Consider the following 24,533-nt stretch of genomic DNA (forward strand, 5'->3'; position numbering starts at 1 on the left):
GATGAAGACAGCTTGAAGCCATGATTACATCAAGCGATCGAGCTATGTATAAAGTAGAAGACAAGTACTCGAGTCATTAGCCTACTTGTATGTTGATGAATGCCTCGTATTATATTCGTTGAATAGCACAAAGCAACGCCATTCGTTCACATGTCTAAAAAATTTTGAATGAGCTTGAGACCATCATGAGTAAGAATGCTCTCTGGATGAAACTGCCAGCCTTCAACTTTGTGCATCTTGTGTCGCACGCCCATGATCATGTTGGTGCCTTTGACAGTGGCTGTCACCTCAAGCACGTCAGGCAGGGTCTCAGGCAGCCCCACAAGTGAGTGGTAGCGAATAGCCTTGAATTCGGGAGCCATTCCCTTTAATAAACCCTTACCGTCGTGCATAATGACCGAAGCCTTACCATGCACGATCTCGCCAGCGTGATCCACTTTGCCACCGAAGACTTCAAACATGCATTGATGGCCCAAACACACGCCAGCCAAGGGTATTTTCCCTGCAAACTCGCGAATCACATCACACGAAATACCCGCGTCTTTGGGATACCCTGGTCCTGGCGAAATCATAATGCGGTCTGGGTTCATCTTGCGGATCTCATCAAGCGTAATTTGGTCGTTGCGTTTTACCTCCACATCTGCACCGAGCTGAGCCATATACTGGATAACAATATGCAGAACAAAATCATATAAACAAAAGATTTTTGTGCTGAGAATACAGCTGAGAATATACTTGGAAGATGTTGTAAGTAAATGAATCGTAGTTGTCGATGAGCAGCACGCGGGTCGTCATGGCAACCTGTTAGAAATGAATTCATTGGCCAATCGAGATTTTTTGAAAAATAAGAAATATTTTTGGGAGAATGAAAAAATAAATACCCCTCCCTCCAAAACAAAAAAAATAAAAAAGCGAAAAAATATAGCTAGCAATAATATTTTTGCAATGGCAAAAATACACATGTAAAAAATAAGAAAAGTAGAGTTTATACAAATAAAAAGTAATTTTACCAATCTTTGAGGAGCCTTGAGAAGGTTAACAAAAAGCCAGTAAATCCAACTTAACACAGCTCGTATGGAAATCTCATGGTACCCCCCCGGATTTATCCCCGAAGTAGGTACGGTGCTCTGGAGGGAATGAAAGATTACGTGGCATCGAAAACTATGTGGTTGGCACAAACATTATCATTACTACAACGTCGATAAACATGTCGACACCTTATAGCAGCACCCAAGGTTTCACAACAGTTGTCACGTGCAGAATTGCTTTTAGGATATATATGGTCAACCAAAACGTATCTACTTGCTTACGATGAAGCACTCAAAGTGAAGCTATTCGTGACAAAAAGTGAGCTGGTAAAGAGTTAGCATCTTCCATTAAATTCGTTGAGAAGAACAGATCGACCAAAAAAAAGCGAATCGAATCACAGCATGCCACACCAGAAGTTGACGCGCCAAAAAGTGTTTATCGATGCGGCAGCTGTAGTCAAGTGGGACACCATAAGCGTCGATGCACCAGTAATGCGCAGCACTAGAATATAAATTTTCTTTAGCGCGTTGGGTAATTTTTTTGTTTTTTATTTCTCAATAGTTTTTTTAAGTCATTGGTAGATTTTTGTCATTTTAGTGGAAACGTTGTGATTCAAGGTAGATTTCTTCCATTTAAACATGTTTTTTCTATTCTATTTGAAAAAAGGAAATATTTTCCATTAGACCAATGTTTTTATACTATTTTAAGCCAGCGTATTTATCATGCCCGGCTTTATGCTGATCTACACATGAAGTCATTGCTTGAGTATTTCAAGAACATATACAACATGAATACGTGAGTAACGAAATATAGTGTCGTCAGCAGCGATGGCGCAATGAATTGGAGGTACGTTGATCAGGTCCCATTGAGATCAAGTTTCTGGTGTTTCTTCCTGCTGATGCTTGGGGAGACTTCAGTTCGGCCATTGGAGCGAAATGATGTTGCGGGCGATATTCCATGCCAAAACGATGCCGTAATTGTGTCGCTTCTATCGATGTTTGAGCGAGAGACCGAGTCAAAAGAGTCCGAGTGATTGGTCGGTAAAGCACAAGTTGCAGTTGTTTGAAAGCGGATCACCAGGGTCTTAAGCTTGGAGCACGTGAAGTGTCACTACAGTCGTGCCAGTGAGCAAGCTTGGTCGTGTTGGCGCCGGCCAAGCGCTCCTGCGAGCTCTGTGGTCTCTCACACGGCTGAGTTTGCGACCGCAGTAGCTCAGAGCCATCGCTGGAGCTCAGCTCATGACCCTTCAGCTTCCCTGGCTATTGTCGAGAGGCTCGGGGCTACCCACTCACTACGCTAGCTGAGTTTACCTTTATGCGCTCATAATCACACCCTGGCTTGGACTTACCGTAATTGCTGACAGAATCATCTTACATTTGGTATAGCTACGTCACCCTATATATCGAGTACTAATGGAATAATAAAATTGTTGTGGTAGCGAGTATGGTTTTGGAGCTGTGGTGCTCTTGGTGCAGCGATGAGCACATGTTGCCGAAATGAATGTCTCTTGATTGTGATGTGTACAATGCCTTCAGCGGGCCCACTGGTTGGAGCTGTGCGCGTGGTGTCCTAAAAAGAGCTGTGTCGACTTCGCACGGGAACATTCAGCTGGAATCATGCGTCAACAGGCTGTACGTGAACAAGATGCATAGCCATAGACATTGTTGCAGCAAACTCGTTCAAGACGACCGCAAGAGATCTGAGGTAAGGAGGTCGTGAAGCGTGAAAAATCCCTTGCCACAAGTTTCCGTCCGACAAATCAATACCGACGTTTTCCAAAGAGGGCGTGTAGCCGAGTTTGTCCGGGGCTTATCAGATCTGGCATTTGCTTTCACAGAGCGGCGCCTTCTAGTAGACACACTGTATTTATGCTCAGGTCTTAGTCCATGCCTTCCAAGAACGTGGAGTCGATTATCATTGAAAATATCTCGTAGACTAACGAGACAACCAAGGTAGTGGACAAGTTCATCTGGACCGACACTCGCATGTTGGTGTTTTCGTGGACAGTCTGGTTGCGGTTGAGCAATAGTATTTTCGTCTTGCAGACAGCGAGCCTGGCGCTGGAGCTTGTGCAGTACCGCTGGATGAGCTAGTTTTTGAGGGGACTGAGTTGGATAGGAGAGTCAAGTCGCATAATCCACTAAGTACATCCTTGTCGCTGCTGAGAATTCGGGCAAATTTTTCGTTGGCTTAGATGGCACAACCTAAAAGGCCTTAGAGAAAGATTGAAGAACAGGGATCACCCTGCGCATCCCCGTGACGCGTCGGAGATATACGCAGGCACACCATAGTCGACGTTTACAGTAGCAATACTTTGAGGTTTGTCCACATCAAAATAGATTATAGGGACAATACCGTACTGCCAGCCTCTGACAAACGTTAATAGGTCATTGACACTTGTTGAGCCACGAAGCGCATTCACTCGCACAGATCTTTCGCACAGACTAAATTTTGGAAGTAGGCAGATATTTTACCCAAGTGAATGCATCAGCACTCGGTTAGACTGAGCTTTATTACTGGCATCCTACCGGTTTACATGCCTGGATCAACTTCTCAATTTGCTGGCTACTTCTCAAGTCAACTACTCAGAGAACCCTCCCTCCCACAGCCCTCCGCTCCAGCTGTCACTCCCTTTTTCTCTTTGAAGATGATGATTCCAGCTGCTTTTGCCTCCCCATTCCCTATCGATCAACCCCCTAACGCTGTGTCGTGGGTCCGCACCCAGTATCAAGCCGGTAGCACGGTCGACCCATCTTGCTCGGATTCCTGCGCAACAGCGCTCACTCGCCGAAGTTGGCAGGCAACGGGCCGAGATTGATGAGCTCGCGCAATTATCTCACAATCACTCGTGTGTTATCAGCGACACAGCCGGGTCAGAACTTCACTTTTGCGTTAAAGGTGATGAAAACAGCTCCATCCAAGCGCCTCAACATCTTTCAAGTGACAGCCAACGACGGAGTCGCTCGGCGGTAAATGGTGCCTTGTGCCGCCAGCAAACTCTCCAACTTAATAGCGCATGTATTGAGGCACAGTCGATCGCCCGCTTTCTGGATCTCTACTAGATTAGCTTCCCCTTCAATCACAAGTAAGGCTAAATTAAAAGATTTGCCTAGTCACCCGTGGGAGATGTTACGCATTCCAGGACGCTCGGTTTCCCAATTTACAAGATCGTCCGCGTGTATCAAGACGGATCTCCGTATAATATTTGAGCTGAGACATTGGCTGACAAAAATCACCACGAGGTCGATCTTGTGTCCGGCGTAAAGTATTGCGCGAAGTGGCCTTGGTGAAGTGGCATTGGCCACCCTGGTCAATGCCATTGACGATTTTTTTGAAGCCACCACAAAGCAGTTCACGTGCACGAAGGTACATAGTGCAATTTAGTCCGATATTCGGGGAGAAGAAAGACATGTGTGGGTTAGCATCGCTGATGCTTACAACAAGCTGAACATCGCAGCCTTTTACCGCACAGACGCCTATTCTTCGGGAGGATATGGTGCTCGACGTCATGTCCGATAGTGAGATCTACTGCAGAAATAACTTGACGGATGAATTTTATCATATTTTGATAGGCTTGATGGATGATAATGCCCACAGAGTAGGTACTCAAATGGTTTGCTATGTCACAAGGCTAAAAAAATACCCTCGTTACGATCAATCGCATGGTCCCACATGTGCCGCATCTACCCATTCTTCGCCGATTTACTTAGTTTTTATCTTCGTAAACAGTTGCGCTCATGAAAATCTGCAGACGCTCGCGGCGTAATTTAGTCAAGTTTCATCGGCTTCTGCAAAAAAAATATCAATACATCTGCAGCAAGTCTTCTAAGCGATGCGAGAGAATAAGCTGTACGCAAACTTGAAAAGGTGCATTGTTGTGCTAATGACGTTTTTGGTGCTTAGCTACTTCGTGAGCATGATCAGCGTTTATCCCCATATCATGTCATCAATATGCGCGAGGCCGAAGCCACAGAGTCCTACTGAGCTGTGTTCTGGCAGGGCAACGCTAGATATCGTCTGCCTCCACCAGACACCATCACTTATCCCTCACTATCCTTTACGGTACCATCAGCCTAGCTTTGCTTTGGGCTCATGCCTCCCGTCCTCCTTTCGGGTGCAGCTAGAGATAACACACTTCACAGAGTAGAGTCAGACTTTTGGGCGGCGAAGGTGACTCGAGACGAGTGGTTTGAGAGGCGGCGGGGTGCTGGTGGCCATCTTGATGATCCCCTTGAATTAGTAGTCAGCTTAAATATTCCTAGCCTGTCGCAGTGCGATTCTGAGAAATTTATGCAGGTTCCTTTACATTAATGACACCCGAAAAGCATTTGACAAACTACTGGATGAATCTTCGACTTTTGTAACACCTTGAATAGTCATTTAATCGCGCCCTCCGCGATTTGGCGTCGTTAGAGGTACGAAATGTGAGCAAAAAAGTACTTGAATCGCTGCGAGCGCCGGTGTGGCTGATTGCGGTCGGACCAAGAAAGTGTTATCGCGCGTAGAATGTTCCACACATTGCCGACAGCATCTTCGCAAGCTTTCCAGCCGTCGCGTACTTTGCATTTTTTTGTCAGAGCAATGTCGAGCCATGTTGTACGCTTAACGAAGAGCGGTGATACCAGCTCGAGCACCTGCCGCCGGACCTGCGATGGGATTTGCAGTCAACGAACGAGTGCTGCTCGGTCTTGATGGCATCGCACCCGTCGCGGATACAGTACAGAATGCGTGGGTTTGCCGCCTCGAGGAACCAGAACCTCGAGTGCCACGGACGAAAGACGGAAGACGAGCCGAAACAGCGAGTTTTCGAAGACAGGAAGTAGAATCTTACGCAAATGCTTGGCAAAGTTGACAAACGACTTGGTTTGCCTTCATCAACTCGCTGCGAGTAAAATTGCCATTGGATGTGGCGTCATCGGTGACTTGGGTGTCCGCATAGTACGAAAATTTGCAGATCGCGTTATCTCCGGAAGCAAGCTCGTCTTCACGCCATTTGTGCAGCCTAGATGGGGAAGTGGACGGATTTGCTCGCTGTTCGACGGCGATAACACAAGTTGCGACGCGCCAAGCCGACCCAAGATCTGTATCTGTATGGCTTTCTTATACAGCCTCCACAGCCGCTTTGCCTGTAAACCAGGCGTCACACTCGCGCGAGTGTAATCGATGTGTTGTTCCGCGAAGTCTTGCTGCATCCGCCACGCGTTGGATTCACGCACAAATTCTGCAAGCGATCTCAGCCCGAAGACTCTGGACACATGTAGCTTGAAGCTTTGTTGTGGTCCATGTCAATGCATCGGAGGTATGCTGTACTGGTGTGCGTCCGTGGGGTCTAATCAAAGTGCAAGATAGCGTCTGAGTGGAACCAGATCGGCCGTCGGGGACCACCCACTGCATGCTCGTAAGGTGAAAGTTAGTGCCATGTGATCTCCCAGTGTGCCTAGTACCACCAGATCGAACTCGCTCACCACGGGGATCCCAGACTCCACCTGAGCAGGTCGCCATTGTGAAGCGAAGAGATCGTGGGGAAGTCAAGCGCGTTGTTTCGCCCAGTGCGAAAAAGAAGCTGTTTGAGCAGCTCAATGCTCGCTGTCGTCAAGTTCCGCACGCATGAGCTGCAGTAGTATTGCAAGACGCTGCGCGTCCAGACTTGGGGCACCTAGTCCGCCAAGAATTCGTCGACGGCTTACGATCTCATTCGGGATAAGCTTTACATGCGACTTGTCGCGGTCGTGCCTGGGACTCAGCACGAATCGATCTAGCATCGACTGTCACCGTATTATATCGGTGCTGGTATCGATACATGCTGCGTGTAGTGACATAGACAGGAAAGTTCCATCTATTGTGCTCCTAGAAGTCGATCACGGAGCGTGTGTGTGCGCCGATACCACGCCTTAAAGCTTTCGTAAAAGCGTTGATCGAGAAATCGATGATCGTGTCGTCGACCAAAGCCTGTCCGAGCGGCATACCGAGATACTTCACTGCCTCCGTGCGGTCGAGCACTTGGACGCCATGAATCACGGAGCTGATCAAGCGAAAGAGTACCGACTTTGACAAGTTGATCTTTGCGCTGGAACCTCTGCAGTAGTCTTCCACGATCTCAAGCTGCGCCTGCAGGTTCCCGACCGAGCTCACAAGCAGAGTCGAGTCACCTGTAAAGAATACGCTGTGGTTTTATGGAATACGTTTTTCGCATACCGTACTCTCCGAAGAAAATCAGCCATATGCCGAGAGGCTCGATCGTCAAGACGAGGAACAGCGCAGACAGCGGATCGCCTTGCTTCACGCCTCACATCGGATGCGGTGCGGGCAGAGAGTTCCGGTTGATCAGTAGATGCGCTTGTAGGTTCGTGAAACAGCTTGATCCATCGAATAAACGCTATGCCGAGCCCCATTCTCTCGAGAAGCCGGATCATGTAGCGCCAGTTGACTCGATCGGACGCCTACTGGAAGTCCAAGAACTTCACGGCCGCCTCTTCGTGCGAGCTGTCACGAGGTCCTGCAAATCAGCGAGGAGCCGCACGTGATAATGGATGAACCTTCCTTTAACGAATCATTTCTAGTCTGCGTGGATTAAGTCGGCAATTACTTGCTGCAAATGATATGTCAGCACCTTCGACAACACCTTCACATCGACCTGCATGAGTACGATCGGTCGGTAGTTGCCTACTTCAGCCCCAAATCCCATCTTCTGCAGAACCACGGCAGGCATCCCCACGCCAAAGTTGGACATTGAGCACTTGCTGAACACATTCAAAACGGCCTGGTAGAAAACCGGTAATCAACCCGTCAATGCCGGGCGAAGATGTCGCATTAATGTCCCGAATCGCATTTGCAAGATCGGCAGATATGATTGGTGCTTCAAGTATCGCACGATCGACCATCGGGACAAAGCTGACGTTCCAGTCGAGAAGCTTACAATGCATGGCTGGACGACTGGGATCCCCTGTCTTGAATCCCCAGTTATCAAAATGGGATCTCTTGAGGATTTGTTGAGACCTTCCGTCTTGGTGTCACGACTTTTCGACCAAGACTCGACGCAGATTCATGTCCAGAGGACGGATGAAGTTCTTGGTGGACTTCTCGACGTTGTCGCTTGGAAGTCGAACGCGGTGTCTTGGATATATCAACTACCCCGCGCGACAATTTTCTTGTAGTATGGCTTCGTCGAAGAGCTCGCGATTTGAGTCGCTACCTGCCGTACGATATCGAGTAGCAGCTTGGGCGAGTGTGATGCAGGCGTCCTCAACAGCTTGCGTGTCCTGTATTGGCAGCCTCTTCTGCACATCCTGCTGCTGTGTCTTGATGCTCGTCTTCCATTGTTTCCATACCTTGACGGGGTTCTCAGCGGCACGCAGTTGATAGCAAATTAGCTCGGCTACCTTTTCGATTGCAGACACAACTTTCAGGTAGTCGAGAAGGCACTGCGGAAACCTCCAGTAACCTCGTGCAGTTGTTTTCCTGAACCAAAGGAGGTAGCGACCTGCGGCCGACAGCTGTGGGAGTTCAATCGCCGAGTTGAAGCCAAGAAGGTCAGAGCAAAGCACCGTGAGCACTCTACCGCTCCGACTTATCGTGGGTCAATCCAACATCGAATTGGGGTCGTCCACAAAGGCTGTGTGCTTAAAGCTCGAGTCAAGGTGGAATTTGAACATTAAGAGGTGCTTGCTTTCTGCAAATGTAGTTTCTTGGACGTACGACACCGACTACGTAGAAAGCAAGCTCTCACAACATAGGTGACCTTTTTTCTTGATGCCATCAGTGTCCACTGTAAGGACACTAACGTTAATCCATGTCATGGTGGGCCTGGGCAGTTTTGCCGAAGTGGCACCTCACACACCCACATGTCCTCGGAGTTTGCACTTTACATGATATTGAATTAAACCCCGCCGACGACGTCGACCCAAAAGGCGTTCCACGTGGTAGTGGACGCCACTATTCTCATCGGGAAGAGTCGGCGACGGGCGATGACGATTTGGTCGATCGCCGTCCGCTGAGTCGCGATGCTCTTCGAGCGTTTTTAAGACACAAAGTGTGTTGAGCCCACGATCTGAAGTACCAATTAAGTTTTTCTTGGTTTGTATTTCACAAAACTAAGGACCACTGTTTCTGAAGAAACCAAAACACACATTCAACCTTTCTTAAACGGAACCTCCCACTAGAATCACAATTGTAACTTGATAAAAAACTGCGCATATTGAAGGATCCACGCGCAGCCATTGTGCGGAAAGGGGGGTCCGTTGGTCATGTGGGCTGCCAGCCGCATGTCTGACAATATAAACAGATTAAAAATAGTAAAGCATATACATCACTATTGGTCTAAAAAGCATTAGTTATAGACATTGGTAATTTTGGTATAGCAGAGCTAACTACACAACTAAATTCGTTAAAGGCTCTCGGCTTAGCTCCTGAAAGAATTGTACCGACCTTAATCGTTGTGCGTTTGTTATTGCGGACTCTAAAGTATAACATTTTTTGGGAAATTCACGGTATACCAAGTGCAGTTTTGATCATCCGACTAGAAAATTCGTGATTGAAGGATACAGATGGTCTGCGACCAGGAAGGACTTCGACCAGGATGATAAATGACCTTGGCGGGGTTTTAATTGGAAAAAAGTGGAACGGGGTACGAACTTGAGCAGAATGTTTGTATACATGAAACTATTGTCCCTCGTACACACAGCAAAGCTCGGCAACAGCAAGTTGAATGCCTTAATAAATAATACTTGATACGAATGTGGGGCTGAGACCACATACGGGGGAGGTTCGTGGGATGGGCTATTAGCCCTGGACCTTACAACATATAGCATATATTCTTATGGTCGTTAAAACAGATGTTTATAGTTTGATGCTGAGCTAGACGTGAGCCACAATATATCTCTTTTACGATAGAGCAAACGAAGAGATTGCAAAATTTGATAGGCTCTCGACTCGCATCTGGGTGGTTCGTGCATAACCAACCTAAGTGCGTTAACTAACGCGGACTCGTATAATTAAAGGTCTATCTCCGCTAGGTGCACGGTAAAATGTTTGCTGATGTATAAGTCTCTTTGGACACTGAAATCAACAAGAGGATAAGGTATGTCTGTGAATTGATGCTATATCGGCCCGTTATGATGTTCGCAGCTTTGTATCTGCTTGAACATTAGTCATGGCGATGAGCGCACTTTGAGATTATGTACCTATCGATTTTGCAATGGCTGTTGCACATATTAGACTTTGTAAGAATCTGGCTCGGTTTGCGTAAAAAGTCCGATGGATATCAGCCTCGCCAGTGTCAGTGAATAAATTGTACCACTCTTGGCGGTAGAAACTGGAGATTGGGAATTATATGGGCAGTAAGCAGAGGCCCCAAGAGGAATTGTATAAGCACCTGTGGGCATCATAAAGCGCAGAAAAAAGATGCGTCGTCTCCATAAAAGCTACATATCAAAACGCTTTGTTATCAGACGCACTCAGGGTGGTTCTGTACGCTTTAAACAGAAGTAGAACAGAGAGACTCTAGCGTAACTAGTAATATAGTTAGCTTTACCACTTCAGGAGTACACGTGGCTAAATGCTATTGATATCAATACTAAATATATTCGGTTTAATATAACCCTGTCTTGGAACGTGTTCCACGGACCTAATCCACACCAATTTCGATCGTCTTCATATATATAACAATATTAAGCTACTAATGAATATTCACAGTTACATCAAATTGCAATGTGATCCCATAGCGTTGTGCAGTATTGAATGTAATGCAATTGTACCACATATGTAAGGTGAGAGTATGTACCTCTTTCACTTTCTACGTGTAAGATATAGACTACGAATCACAATAATTTTGTCCTCTCTAACCACCGCGCAAAAGCAACAATTTTACAAGCAACCACTATGCCTGGAGGTTTCTACCACCTTTTGGGATTTTCTGTGCTTGCTTCTTGGAATATACTTGCACCGGTGATTTTTCGTATGTGCCAAACTGAATGAATTAACGAGACTCCAGAAAAGGCGCAGACCTTCAGACCAACGCGCTACGAATTCTGAGGTGTTCTCCATTCCGAACGATTGCAGCGAGCCTTCACGACATAACCAGACACCTCTGCACTCGCCTGACATCAAACGGCCCTCGCCGTTCAATAAGGTGGAGGCGCTTGTTGGGCACAACGTATCCTCTACACGACTCACGTACCCCGTGGTTTTTTCAAAGACTACTTAACCCTCCGTGGAACTCATCTCGTCACCAACAAGCTAAACCTGGATCAGAGAGCCCATCTATGTGTGCAGGAGTCTCGCCGTCTCTTGACCAATTAATCGCGCCATATCAGGGTTCCAAACGTCAGAAGTTACTTGTCGCGCTGGGGTGGATCCCTTAAGCGCCTATGCGTGCGGGCCTTCCACTCACACGAAAGCGCTCGCATAGAATTTTCGGATCTCATTTCTGAGAGCCGGAAAATACTATGCGAGCGTTTATGTAATCCGCAGATAATTACTGCTCAGATGAACCACCTACGCCTGGAGCAGCAGCACTCAAATAGCCCAGTATCCTCCATAAGACATTGTGGTCTTGAAGTTAGCTAAATGCCCATGAGTTTTACAAGCTCAGTTCCCGGACCGGTAGAGTAAACACGCCGTCTCACCCAACTTGATACCGTGCAGTCAAATTGAGCGAAACGGACGTCCGATAGACTTGTCGACTCATACTTGATTAAATGCGTAAAATGCAAGACACGACCGTCGAGGTGAAGACCCATCACCTAAAGTATCTGGAGTTTACAACCCCACTCGTCACCATTAGGCTGCTGTAGCAGCGATAAAAAACCGAGAGTCATACTCACAACAAGGTTGGCTCTAACCCGCGAGCAGAAATCACAATGTGACGAAGGACACCACCGGGGATGAAATTCAAAGGTGCGCCAGGTAGCAAGTGGCTAGACTGGCTACAACCCGGTGTGCCCGCTGGCCAACAAAATGATCCACGTATAAAATCATCGAGCAGCGCGACGATGGACGGATGTTCTGCAGCTGGCTCTCATCAGCTCTCTTGGCTGTGGCGGAATCTTGAAATGCTGAATGCTTCGAGCGTCTTGACTTGCGATCGTGACTACGGTAAGTCAAATCTCGGATTTTTTTTAGGCTTACCATTGCGCTGCCTGGTGTGAGGCACCCCAGAGGATCAGAATGATGCCTTTGCTTGGGGACAGAGAGTAGCTCAGCTGCAGAAAATGGTATAGAAGCTTCTCCGTATTCAACGAAGCACTTCACATCGATCTATGACATTTCTCCAGTAGACCCACAACCTCATGTAATTTGTACGCATACCATGTGGGAGAGTGAAAAGTATAGTTCCTTTCTTCGTACGACCGCGAAGGGTACGATGTAGCGCGATTTCGCCTTGCTTCTGCGGAACTCTGACAATGCATGTATAAATAGGCTCATTACATCTAATATAACCTGTTATCCCACTATATATTCGTGTTGGGTTGACCTGTCTCTGACATCGCGCGTTTTTGAGCATCCTATCTCTCAGCCGTAGCGTTACGCCTCCTGCGCATGACACTCAACTTCATCTCATTAAATAATTGAATCTGCTTTTACTTCAAATGCAGCCGGGCTGATATCATCAAGTCAATTTTGAACGAACCCCCCCCCCGCTATGGCCGGAGCCACTTCGTAGCATTATCCATGATACCGGGAAGTTTTCAAAAGAGGTATGAAAATGAAGCATAGCCTGTTCAGCACATACTACACTCAATGAGTAAAATTAATTCTCTCCAGCCCCCCCGATCGCTCCGCGCAAGAGCTTGAAAAATATCCTTTTCGATACATTTCACGCGTTCCGTCTAATCACCTGTCGCTCCGTGCAGTACCTCCGAAATAAATCATTCACGATGCGTCCACGCAGTCATTGGACCATCGATTTGTGGATGACCATCGGTTGACATATCCGATCTGGCACTCAGCCAAATTTAAACAGTGCTTTCTAGAACTTCCTTGTGAAGCGCGGGTTTCTAACCGATACATAGGATACGGGTAAGCAATGTTGGTGATACACTTCGTCGATGAGCAGCTTGGTTGTGCTCTTGCCGATGAATAGCAGCAGCGCGACCCGCAAGATCCATCATACCTGGATATTCGAATGTATCGTTAAGAAGACCCGAATAAAGTCCATAGCTGGGAATTGCTATTACTTGCCGAACCGGTAGCCTGGCCAAAGGCGCCGACGTGCGCATACATCTGGTTCAACTGGACCACTGGCACATAGCGCTCACTGAACAAGATACCATTTTTTTCCAGATTGATATCCGATGGGTTACTATGTGCGACGACATTGTTAGGTGCTTGAGATCATCATCGTCAAAAACCATCGCACATCAAGCGTCAAACAGATCAATACTGAAATACAGCAAGTCCTGGATACGGATTGTTAGTGCAGACGCACTGAACAAGTGTTTCGATAAAGCGGTATATTCATTATACACCCCGTTGCTATCCAAATCTTTCGGCAACGCGACACATGTTGCGTCCGACCCGCGAGCGATACATATCAAATCATCAATTGGTCGTAGCTCATAGTTGGGTGACACAAAACCCCAACCGCTACCAATGAAGTCGAGCGGTTAAAACCTTACCTCAAATGTATACACGACAGAGGAAGATAAGTATCTTGCCATTTTTATGAGAAATGTGGTGACGATGGGATTGTGCGCAACGACTTATGATCTGTATCGGTCACAAATAGCTCATTGTCAAACAGGCGCACCCTCAAACTTGACAAGAGTATACTTTACTGAAAGTAGCATCGTGTTTTGATCAAGCAGTTGTTCTCTGCCACTTTGAGCTGGTAAGACATAAATGCGATCATGAGTTCATGCCCGTTGACACCTACTTGGAGTAAGTGCAGCCTATTACAAAGGTTGAAGCGTCACGGTCAACGCAAATCGGCTGATTTAGGTCTAGGAGAACTGAGATCGGGGCGCACAAGAGGATTCCTCAAACAGCATTAAAGGCCAAATTTACTGCCGCACCCACACCATTTGACATCACTTTTAAAAGAATTAGATGAAGCGATGTCGACATAAATTGCACTGGACTATCGCAAGTATGTGACCTGGCCAAACTTCCTTAAAAGCCCATTTGGGGCAGAGGCACTGGCCAATTAACGGTAGCCATTTTAATGTGCCTGCAGACCATGTTTCTTAATGAAGCAGCCAAGGAAGAGGATCTCGACGGCGCCATTGACACACTTGTCAATAATTGCAGAAGCGCATCTGAGCGCAAACACTCGAACACCGTTCGCAAGTGTTTAATGTTGCTTCTCACATTTGACACTTAGTCCTCTAGAAGACAACAGACGATTCTGTCGTTGTAAAAGGTAATTGCACAGCCACGTTGTGGCCAAACAGCTACTTCACTAGGTGGTTAAACGTTTGGGTACACTAGATAGTCATATCGAGTACGAAGGAGTTTCGTGCACTAGATAGAGAGGGAGCTATTACATTTGGAGTCCGCGCTTACAATCGCAAAAAAATGAGTTCGTACGGTCTTATCAATTGCAGAAACGTAAAGCAAATGATATGCTATCTGTCGGCTAGCTAGGCCGCCGGCCCCGAAAGGATGCTGACAGTCCATCACCATGTAGTACACTGGTCTTCCCAAAGACGGGTTTGGTAATACTGGCGTTATGACCCTTGCGGATTTCTGAGGTAGATGGCTCACATCACTGCTGTCAGCGATACCACTACCGGTGTCTGTGACAAAGCTGTTACCCGACAAAGTTCTCGACAACATGGCTTGCAGGTGTTCATTATTTCTGGTCGAGACAAGAAAGTTTTGGAATTTACTGTGCAAGGTGCTCGGCGCAGATTCGACATGTCCACTGCTGACTACCCACAGACAACTCTTTGCAGCAATTCCCTTTTAAAATATCGATGTATTCATAGCATGAACTACAATTATCACTAAAACGAATTGTGTATTAAAATGGAAGCTTCCATTTCTTATAAAATATTGCAGCTTTCAATCAATGGGCATCAATAGCTTTCTTCGTCAGCTCAACGACGCTGTTGATAGGACTCATCTCAAAGAGTTTGCTGGCCAGACGCTTCTAGTTGATGCGCTCTCTTGGCTGCATAAAGCGTACGCTCCAAACTCGTTTCTTCACGTTGAGACAAGAAGCTAATTATCGCAGGGTGCTTACTACAGCTGCTACGGCTGTGCCTACGAGCTCTCGATCGGCAGAGATACTGATAAGTACATCCAATACATGTTGCGCAAAGTAGATATGCTACGTAGTTATGGTGTGGCCGAAGTCATTCTTGTCTTCGATGGTCAGCGGCTGCCACTAAAGGTGCAGGCAGCATGCAATCTGTTATCCTTTTGATGTAGCTACATCTCAAACATCTACTCATTTATTGTAGTCGTCAACGCAAGAAAAGAGACAAACATACAAAGAGGAGAATCGTAAGCGTGCGCTGCAAGCAATGGCTGACTCGAAGAGGCTCCAAGGCAGTGAGCGTGAGGATGAACTTCATAAAGCATATCAGTTATTTCAGAGGGTGCGTCGTGGAAGTTTCTATATACCTGTGCTACTGGCATTTCTTGATTTGTGAGAGTGAGTACAGTCGGTCAATATTTCTCCAGCGATAATATTTAATGTGATGAACGCGTTGCGTGCTGCTCAAATTCCGTTCGTAGTGGCGCCACTTGAGGCTGATGCCCAGGCACGTCTTACTGCTAATTAAATTTGAGTGATTGAGCTAAACATTTGCTTTTTTAGATGGCATGGATGTGCAAGGAAAAATTGGCAGCCGGTATTGTGACGGAAGACTCGGATGTCGTGGTGTATTGCCTCACTGCCAACGTCTGCAGTCCAGTGCTTGTCAAGCTGGAAGAAAATGGCTATGTTCAGGCAAAAGATATATTCATTGTTGGTGATGCTGAGCCAAATTCTAATTTAAAAACACGTTTGTTGTTTTACAGGCGGTGTCGCGCCTTATCCTCCATAAGAACTCAGCAAAGGCTTCTTGTAAAGTTGCTTGATTCTAAATTGGTTGTCATCACCCATGTTTACTAAGAATTGTCTTTCGATTTCTTCAGCAAACGCTTTGATGAGAAAAATTCATTATCTAACATCAGGAGAAAAAGAAGCCACACGCATGTTCGTCCAAGTGTGTGTTTTAGCTGGATGTGATTTTCTAGATTCCCTTCCAAACATAGGATTTGCTGTGAGTTTCATTTGGGTGGATTTCGTTCCTTCCTCACACTAATGGAGCATTTGTACAACAGACAGCTGTCAAACACATATATAACTTTCGTGGGGCTCCCGCCTCTTTGCGCGTCCATCGATTAGTGAGTAAACTCTCAAGCTCCGGCACGAAAATCCCAACTGGATTTATGCAGCAATTTCTGAATGCGGAGGCTATCTTTTATCACCATATTGTCTTTAATTCAACTGCACGGAGCTGCGACTTTTTGGTCAATATGGGTCATGAAAACTGCTTTCCTGATATTCTGCAGCGCGCTAAGGAATCACTTTGTATCGCTTCGCAAGAGCGAGCACTGCCGTTGGTCGCTGAACCAGATAATTTACATTCTGTTGTAAATTCGACAAAAAGTTTTCTTGGTCAAATACGTTCGCGTGAGGTCGTGGAACAGATTTACAAGGGTGAGGTGTGCGCTCGAACTTTATGCAGTCTCGTAAAGGATACAACAATTTTACAGAATTTGCAGTTCGATGAAGCTCCACCTGAACATCAAAAACCATTGAACACACGTTTAAATGGCAAGGAAACCCCGATTGATATATCAAAGACTAAACATAGGATATCTATAACAAAACAAATGGCTAATAAGTCTTCTCCAGTAGGGAAGGCTGAACAGATTGCGTACAAGAAACGCTTGCAGGCGAAAGAGTGCACAGTATCGATTCAAGGCCTAAAAAATGCCTACAGGTCCGCTGCACAAACTAAAGAATTTTCCAAAGTCGACGATTGGCATAGGAAAAATGAAAAAAGGATTGGCATACTGTCACGAACGTCAGCTGTATCAAAGTTAACTTCAGTCACTGCAACCCCATTTAATGATCTCGTCATGGAGTGTTCGCATTCCGTAAAAGCACCAATATCTACTGATGGGATCGCTTCAAAGATTGTGCAAAGTCCCAGGTCCAAAAAGAGACCACGTTCATCATCGAAATTTGCTGCTATCTGTGAATCTCGAACGCTTAAGAAAACGGCTTTAATTGGTAAAAAGACACTGTTCGATTTCTTTCGCAAAGTTGAGGATAAGTGCTAATATTAACAAAAACCCCACACTTGACTGACGCATTAATGGACCCTACATGCGATCGCTGGCTATGAAACCATTTTCCACTTTAAGATGCTCTTTAATGAGCTTGGATGTGTTCTTAAACTCGGGGTTACTTGCATCGTTTACTAGCTGGAATATGGCTGACTCGACTGAAGTAATGTAGGCACCGGACTGACGCATGCGTTCTATAGCCATAGAGCGATTATAGCTAGTAGAACTGGATACAGCATCCGAGACCACGTGCACATCAAAGCCCTTCTCTAGTAGGTCAAGACACGTCTGCAGAACACACACATGCGCCTCAATACCGCAGAGCAGAACAGATTTGCGTTGCGGCATGTTGAAGGTCAAGTGATGTTCCACTTCAGGCACAAGCATCGAAAACTTCATCTTGTCAAAGATCTTGACATCCTGCATGCCTTCTAGATTCTTCGAGATCTCAGACACAGTATTACCAAGACGCGAGCAATACTGAGTCGTCACGACCACCGGTAGGTTCATGATCTTAGCTGCAGACACCTGATGGAAAAGGTACAAGATGAAAATATGAACATACTCTTTTTAAAACGTGCTACAGCAGACCATTGTGTTCGTGCCATGGATGACCGTGGGCATCTGAAATGTGAGACCACGAAAAACTTCCTGAACGTCGCATAAGAATAGCACACTTGAGTGAGGCAGAAGTCGACCAAGACGTTTACTCGCCGTGCTCGGAGCCGCCATTTCAATTACTATTTAGATTTGACAAAATTTGAATGTTTTCTTTTTTGTATTGTTGATAACAATTATTACATTTCTACGCTTTATGGCTCGTTGAAGATTGCAATCGCTTGTTTAGACGCAGAATTTTGACGTGGGAGTGGCCGTGGTGAATTCTGGTGTTACCTCTACAGAAGGATTTTCGGATTGATTTACATCGTTTGGTGTGGGAGTGGAAGTCGTTGAGTTAATGACTTCTGTAGCCATAGTGTCTGAGTTTTCAATGACATCATCATTTTGTGTCTGATCCTCATTTGAATTGCTATCCGGAGCAGCAGGTGCCTCCATTGTGTCAGGAACGGAATCTGTTTCTTGTTGTACTGGGGAATCTTGCGAGATCGACACTGACTCGCTCATTGGACAGAAAGTCACGATTAGATCAGTGCCAAATGCACAAGAATGAGTTTTTTTATCGTCCGTGGGAAAGTTGTACGCATCTTGACATTCGTCAGCTAAGCACTCAAGCTGCTCGCATGCGTCTTTGCCGATGTTTGATGTTGGAGTGATCTGCACGGGGGTATTGAAACCAATTCCACTATCCGAATGGTCTTTGCACTCCTGAAGTCCCATGCAGTTTATGTGATCGGGGTGAAGTCGCGGCGGAATAATTCCAATGTCGTACCAAGTCAGATCGAGTTCGCCCATGGTGGAGATCTCAACGAGCGTTGCAGCGTCGTTTGAGCCGTTGCGAAAGTGACCTTCATAACCTTTCCCGATAGATTTGTTGATCGAGCCACCCGGGACAATAATATCGATCTCATCCGTGTAGACATTAGCGAGGCGCGTGTATAGATCAATGGTGCTCGAGCATTTATTAGTGATGGTCACCGTGAAGGCGTTGGCAGAGATGAGAATTCCCGCGAAAATGCAGGCAGAGGCAGCAGCACAAGTCATTTTTAGTAGATAGCGAGCAGGATATTTGCTGAATGAGGCTTAATTGCGGTCAACACGACCTTGTGAGACACAGAGCTCGCTCATCTATACCATGTTGTCGTAAAACAGATGATGAAATCTAGCCATCCAAATCAGGCAAGTTGACAAATCGTGTCGTCAGCTATGTAGAGAGTTCCCTGTAGCAATCATAAATGTTGAAAACTACCTCTAAACTCTTTCTGTGTTCAAGTCAATAAAAGTAATTTACTTTAAGAACTTAGTGCAGCTTGATGAATGTATTTGCAATGATGACATGAAACCAAATTGTATCAATCTAATTTAGATCCGCTCGAGGTACTTGTGGTGTTACGTTTTTTTCGCTCACAGGTTAAACAGTGCACACAGGTCATAATATCACGCGGACATCGAGTCTATTGCTAACAAATTTGGCAGCATTTGATAATAAATTTCGCTATATGAAATTTCAGTACCTTAGAAAAAGATTTTATGTCATGCCAGAAAACGGTCGTCATGTGGTTGCGAATGTTGACCAAGTCTTTTACAGAAAGTCGTGGCTACAATTTCGCCAGCTGTGATGAGCGCGAGCATCAAAAGTGCGGCCCAATGGCGTGCTTTAGACAAAGCTAAACTCTATCTATGCTGGTACTATACAGTAAAGCCATTAATGTAGCAACGACAGCCACTAATCTCGTTTGCCAGCGGGGCGACTTCATGCCATCGCATGACACAAGAAGTATGAACAGATGGGAACATATTTACGCTTATTTGCCTATTCTCACCAGCATTCGTCCCTCAGAACATTTCTTTGGTAAAGTCGTTTGGAACAACGCCTTACTTTCTCAATTTTTCGATGAAGACAGCAGGATGACAAGAAAGAATCCAGTCAGCAATTGTTCTTTCTTCAAACAATAGAAGATATGCGCCATGTTATTCGAATGAACACTTCAATTCTTAGCCCTCAAGTCATGCGAAACTCAGTAACCTCTGATGACCACCATATTCAAAATTAGATATTTGAAAGTGCATGGAACCAACTTGGTTCAATGTTGTACATGTTGCACTCTAGGGACACACAAGAAAGCACTACAACCAAGGAAGATGATGTGGTGAAACTACAATTTTTGGCAAATTCTGATACTAGCATTGCAGTGATTTGTGGTAGCAAAGGCACGTACATTATCTTGCATTTCATCGTGTGCGAAAAAAGGCACTAACAAAATCCAATTATTCCCAGATTGCTTCGTAAATTTCCAATGCCATAATCTATACAACTTTGATGGGGATTGACGCCTTGCTGCTACACCTTGTGTATTTGTTCTTGCCGAATCCACTGCTTGATTTTTTGTATGCCATTAGCACTGAACAACGGTGCGTCGTTGGTAATACGTGGCTTCAGCTGTGCGCAAAGACTGGGTACCGGATGCCAAAAGTTGGAGTGCCAGCCGATGTGTGTGAAGCTGGAAAGACAAGTAGAAAAAAAGCTTATAGAATTGATTCCGTATCAGTAGTCTTAAAAGCTTAACGATTTGGAAGCTTATGAGAAGTATCAACATCTCCTTTTGTGAATACAGCATAGAAATCTAGTGCTTGACACAACAGTTTTGCTTCATATATACAATGAAAATTAAATAGCTCTCAGGTCGGGAGACAAATGCTGCAGCAGGGCGTATAAAGCGGCGCAGCTTAATGATGAACACTGGACTTATGGTGACAGACGCAACCAAATTTATGATAGTAGAGAGTGAACAAACGGTTTGCTGATACTGTGAGTCATGGAAGCAAGAAGTGCACCATATTCATGTTATAGTGTACGTATCATTATATTGTTGCCCATCGCATCGAGAGCAAATTTCAGAAGCATCATGATAAGGTTTCATGATTTCCACGTGATACAAAAGGTATGTGGGGCATCTGGGCGTTGCATAGGTTCTATATGTACATAGTACAGTAGTCTAGCTTCAAAACTCTCAGGTTAGCATTACGCGTCCTCTGAAAGGTAAGGATTCCCATGTGCGAGATTCGAAGCAACCTCGTTACGATTGGAAGCAGGATGTCTTGTAACGACTTGGTTGTCGTTACAAGACTGTATCTTTTGTGCGATATGTATACTGTAACGAGGTCACATGAGAGCGACCCGTCACTCTCCCAAGGGAGCTGTGGTGTGGCATACACCACATTACTAGATGGGTACATGGCTTGAGAGTCATGTAATAAGAAAACATTAAGGAACACCTATAAATATATTCAGTCTTAAAACTACCTAAATTTGGTTCATGTAATAGGAAAACATTAAGGAACACCTATAAATATATTCAGTCTTAAATCTACCTTAATTTGGTTAACGTGTCCTCGGACCAAGGATCTGTGAACTGCCGTTCACTTAGAGTTTGTATACTTCTGGAAGTCAAGCTTCCTCTGTGCAAGGTGCCGTGTGACCCGTCACACGAACAATCATATAAAAGAACTTGATAACTCCAAGCTACACCGAAGGGTCAGGCGTTGTATAATACCATCATACAAGAGATTTCCAGAATGATCAAAACCAATTATCATTCGCCGCTGGTGATCCCCTGACCATTTCTTTCATTAATGCGACTTGAGTAGTTGTGCCGTCTACGCTTGGTGGCTAAAGACAGAAGTACGCGATAGCACTACTAACATTTCTACCACCGTAAAATATTATCTTGCGGAGGACCGGGTATCATATTAACGTTTCGCCTGTGCTCGCTTAACAAGGAGGGAGAGTTGAGAGTGTTGACAGGTTAGAAGTGAAGATCGATATATCATAACATTTGGTGGAGTATGCTCGGGAAAATCTAAAATATTTGCAATGTGTGTGCACAAGCACATCGTGATCGTGTGCAGATTAAGTGTGCTCATCACCACAAATTGCTTGCGAATGAAAAGTCTTTTGTGGGTAATGCTTTATTTGATCACTACTTTGATTCCGTGTACGCAGCAAACACTACTTAGACTGTAGTTTTGTCACTTTACTTGACTATTTAAGAAATAGTATGAAATGCTTCGTTTTAGCATTGAGATCGCTTACCAAGCAACTTTCGACTATTCTGATGTCAAATCTATAAAATATTTGCCCTAATTTTTTTGTAAAAGTTAGTATTGATGTGGAGCCACGTTTTACGTCGAATCGTACGCAACGAGGAGCAGCAGCAGGCCGAGCGTCGTCGTCAGCAGCTTGCCCAGGCTTCATCTTCCTTACCATCTGCGTCGGTCGCCGCAAGTACGAGCTCTGAAGTCGTTAAATCAGACTCACAAGCTGACAGCACAGGTAAAACCGTTGTTGCTTCAGAATCAGCTTCGATTCCATCTAGTGCAGAAGCAGAGTCCACAATTGACACATCAATCGAAGAAGATACACAGGATGATGACGACTACCTGCAAAAACATCTGTTGTCACGTCCGACGTCGAGCTGGAGTTGTCTTGAAGATACCCAGCAAGCCAACTGTTTGGCACTAAATGCATCGCACACACTACTAGCAGTCGGTGAACGTGACGGTCGAATGACTATCTGGGACAACACGAGCATACGTGTGATTACGAGAGAGCTCGATCCAACGTTGATTGCTGTCGAGTTTCCTACAGGCGAGACAGATGCGAATCAGGATGGCACTTTAGCAAAATCGACAATAACAGGTGGTGACGGCTCTGTAGCGAACGATGACGCGTCGGTAGAAGATGAAGACGAACAGACTGAAGATGCTGTGTCTATTGAGGATGAGATGGAAGCAGAAGATGATATTAACGAAAGTGATTCGAAACCCGAGGGCGAAGCTGAGAGTGCCCGAGGTGGCTCACTTTTGACGCTGTCTGATCTCCATGTGGCCAAAACTGGACTCAAGGTCGTTTCACAATGCACCTGGTCGTGCGATTCACAGTATCTCTTTGCTGGTTGCGAGGAAAAAGCGTCACGTCGAGCGCGACTTTGTATCTGGAACGTCGAAGCCGCAACGCTCATATCGGCATTCCAGTTTGATGGGACTATCACGGCGCTAAGTGCCCACCCACGAGATCCAAAGATTTTGCTCGTTAGTCTTTGCAACTCTTGTCCAGTGATACTGAACATCGTGACAGGAGACACGACGGAGTTAATGAACGTACCACTAGAGAACACGGAAGTGGCTCAGCCAACGTCACAATCGAATTCTCGACATTCGATTCTGGCCTCCTGTGCGCGCTATGGACAGTCCGGCACACGTATTTATTGTGCGACAACGAGATCAACCCTTGCAATTTTAGATTCAAAAACACTACAATGTCTCGATAGTCTCAAACTCAATGTTCTCATCCAGTTTGTGGATTTATGCGTGAACTGGCAAGAGAACGCCATGTTGCTAACTAGCTCGAAAGGAATTCACGAGTTTATGATGAAATGTCCTACAAAGGACGACATTGCAGTGACCGAGGACCATCCATTAGGATTAAAAGAAGTGGCTTTGCACTCAACAGGTGCTGTGCGTGCGCCATGGGCAGTTTGTTGCTTTAGCGGAAACGAAGAATTTGTCGTAGGCACCCCGGTAGTACGCCATCGTCATGTTGGAGAAAATGGATTGTTCACGTGGCCTCGTGCTTCTGATCAGACCAAGACGACTGCGCAGCATAATGTTGGCGTGAAAGATGGTGTACTGGCATTAGCGTGGGATCGCTGTCGCCAAAGCGTCTTGGCTGTCTCGACCAGTGGAGCTTTACATGTGCTTGAAGAGCCATTTTCAACGACTTGGCCAGGAGCAATGTATCCCGCTGGTTTCCGACTGATCACTGATAATGAGTTGCATTTACAAGTGTTTGAATCGGATGCCGAAGAGCGTAAACTCGAGAAAAAACAGCTCACGGAAAAGGCGAAAAATTGTGTTGTTGACGTGTTTCGTGTGCAGGACCCACGAGTTGAGTTTGCTGAAGAAGTGGGAGCAGAAACGGATCTTTTCAAAGGTGAAGAGCGAAAACTGTGTTTTATTCCAGCAATTCCGATCGCACACTTTCATCGGCGACAAGGACATCAACTCCACGGAGTGCCATATAATGAGGATAAGCATTTTGGACTGGGTCAAAGCGTATTTGAACCGCTGAAAGGTTCACTAGGGAAACCAAAGCAATGCAGTACTCGCCGATTTACGAGCAATAAAAAGAAACGTCGGCGTAAGTGAAGAAAGATGATGGGATTTTGGACTGGATATTTTGGGAAATGGAGTCACCATTATGATGGAAAAAAATTGTTTTCGTTTAGTGACAAAGTCAATTGATCGTGGGCTTTTGTGAAGTCTGGCACGCAATTATTGTGGTCTATTGAATTCGTGTGGGAAGTATATGCCATCGTGAACGCGAGTACTTGAAATCGCTAATTACTTGCATTCAGTCAAGTTTAAAATGACGATGGAGTCGTAAACATCTTTGACGCAACACTCGATGAAGATTGTGTCGCTGAGTATTGGAGTCTAACCAGTCAACTAACTAACTATTCCACGAGGGTAATCAGCTTGTTTTGATATATTGTTTGAAAATGCTAAGTGCTTCAAGTTCAAAAATTAAAGAAGATAAACCT

General features: G+C 45.6%; 8 protein-coding genes across 8 annotated transcripts; 3 read left to right on the forward strand and 5 right to left on the reverse strand.

Moving 5' to 3' along the window:
- Nucleotides 1-146: 146 nt before the first annotated feature.
- On the reverse strand, nt 147-795 carry PHALS_04175 (anthranilate synthase component 2; the record flags this gene model as incomplete). Its single annotated transcript, XM_024722191.1, has 2 exons — nt 147-662; nt 736-795. The coding sequence occupies 2 exons, from the start codon at nt 793-795 to the stop codon at nt 147-149; spliced, it is 576 nt and encodes a 191-aa protein (XP_024573293.1).
- Nucleotides 796-2,708: 1,913 nt separating this feature from the next.
- Nucleotides 2,709-3,318, reverse strand: PHALS_04176 (uncharacterized protein; the record flags this gene model as incomplete). The annotated part of the gene is made up of 3 exons (XM_024722193.1): nt 2,709-3,134; nt 3,178-3,218; nt 3,273-3,318. The coding sequence occupies 3 exons, from the start codon at nt 3,316-3,318 to the stop codon at nt 2,709-2,711; spliced, it is 513 nt and encodes a 170-aa protein (XP_024573294.1).
- A 6,882-nt stretch (nt 3,319-10,200) lies between these two features.
- Nucleotides 10,201-10,443, reverse strand: PHALS_04177 (uncharacterized protein; the record flags this gene model as incomplete). The annotated part of the gene is made up of 2 exons (XM_024722194.1): nt 10,201-10,339; nt 10,400-10,443. 2 exons carry the CDS (start codon nt 10,441-10,443, stop codon nt 10,201-10,203), a joined length of 183 nt encoding a protein of 60 aa, XP_024573295.1.
- Nucleotides 10,444-15,037: 4,594 nt separating this feature from the next.
- Nucleotides 15,038-17,307, forward strand: PHALS_04178 (exo1 exonuclease 1 dna repair; the record flags this gene model as incomplete). Its single annotated transcript, XM_024722195.1, has 8 exons — nt 15,038-15,150; nt 15,217-15,361; nt 15,432-15,569; nt 15,636-15,734; nt 15,791-15,922; nt 15,994-16,039; nt 16,111-16,238; nt 16,300-17,307. 8 exons carry the CDS (start codon nt 15,038-15,040, stop codon nt 17,305-17,307), a joined length of 1,809 nt encoding a protein of 602 aa, XP_024573296.1.
- A 42-nt stretch (nt 17,308-17,349) lies between these two features.
- On the reverse strand, nt 17,350-18,975 carry PHALS_04179 (isochorismatase domain containing protein; the record flags this gene model as incomplete). Its single annotated transcript, XM_024722196.1, has 3 exons — nt 17,350-17,841; nt 17,905-17,964; nt 18,208-18,975. 3 exons carry the CDS (start codon nt 18,973-18,975, stop codon nt 17,350-17,352), a joined length of 1,320 nt encoding a protein of 439 aa, XP_024573297.1.
- Nucleotides 18,976-19,549: 574 nt separating this feature from the next.
- PHALS_04180 (uncharacterized protein) lies at nt 19,550-20,262 on the forward strand (the record flags this gene model as incomplete). Its single annotated transcript, XM_024722197.1, has 4 exons — nt 19,550-19,617; nt 19,675-19,708; nt 19,986-20,142; nt 20,210-20,262. 4 exons carry the CDS (start codon nt 19,550-19,552, stop codon nt 20,260-20,262), a joined length of 312 nt encoding a protein of 103 aa, XP_024573298.1.
- PHALS_14989 (uncharacterized protein) lies at nt 20,263-20,672 on the reverse strand. Its single transcript, XM_024722198.2, has one exon. It carries the CDS (start codon nt 20,547-20,549, stop codon nt 20,328-20,330), a length of 222 nt encoding a protein of 73 aa, XP_024573299.1. The 5' UTR covers nt 20,550-20,672; the 3' UTR covers nt 20,263-20,327.
- A 1,426-nt stretch (nt 20,673-22,098) lies between these two features.
- Nucleotides 22,099-24,138, forward strand: PHALS_04181 (WD40 repeat protein; the record flags this gene model as incomplete). Its single annotated transcript, XM_024722199.1, has 2 exons — nt 22,099-22,216; nt 22,286-24,138. 2 exons carry the CDS (start codon nt 22,099-22,101, stop codon nt 24,136-24,138), a joined length of 1,971 nt encoding a protein of 656 aa, XP_024573300.1.
- Nucleotides 24,139-24,533: the final 395 nt, after the last annotated feature.

The sequence above is a fragment of the Plasmopara halstedii genome (genome assembly GCF_900000015.1).
Source record: "Plasmopara halstedii genome assembly, contig: Scaffold_253, whole genome shotgun sequence".
NCBI lineage: Eukaryota > Oomycota > Peronosporomycetes > Peronosporales > Peronosporaceae > Plasmopara > Plasmopara halstedii.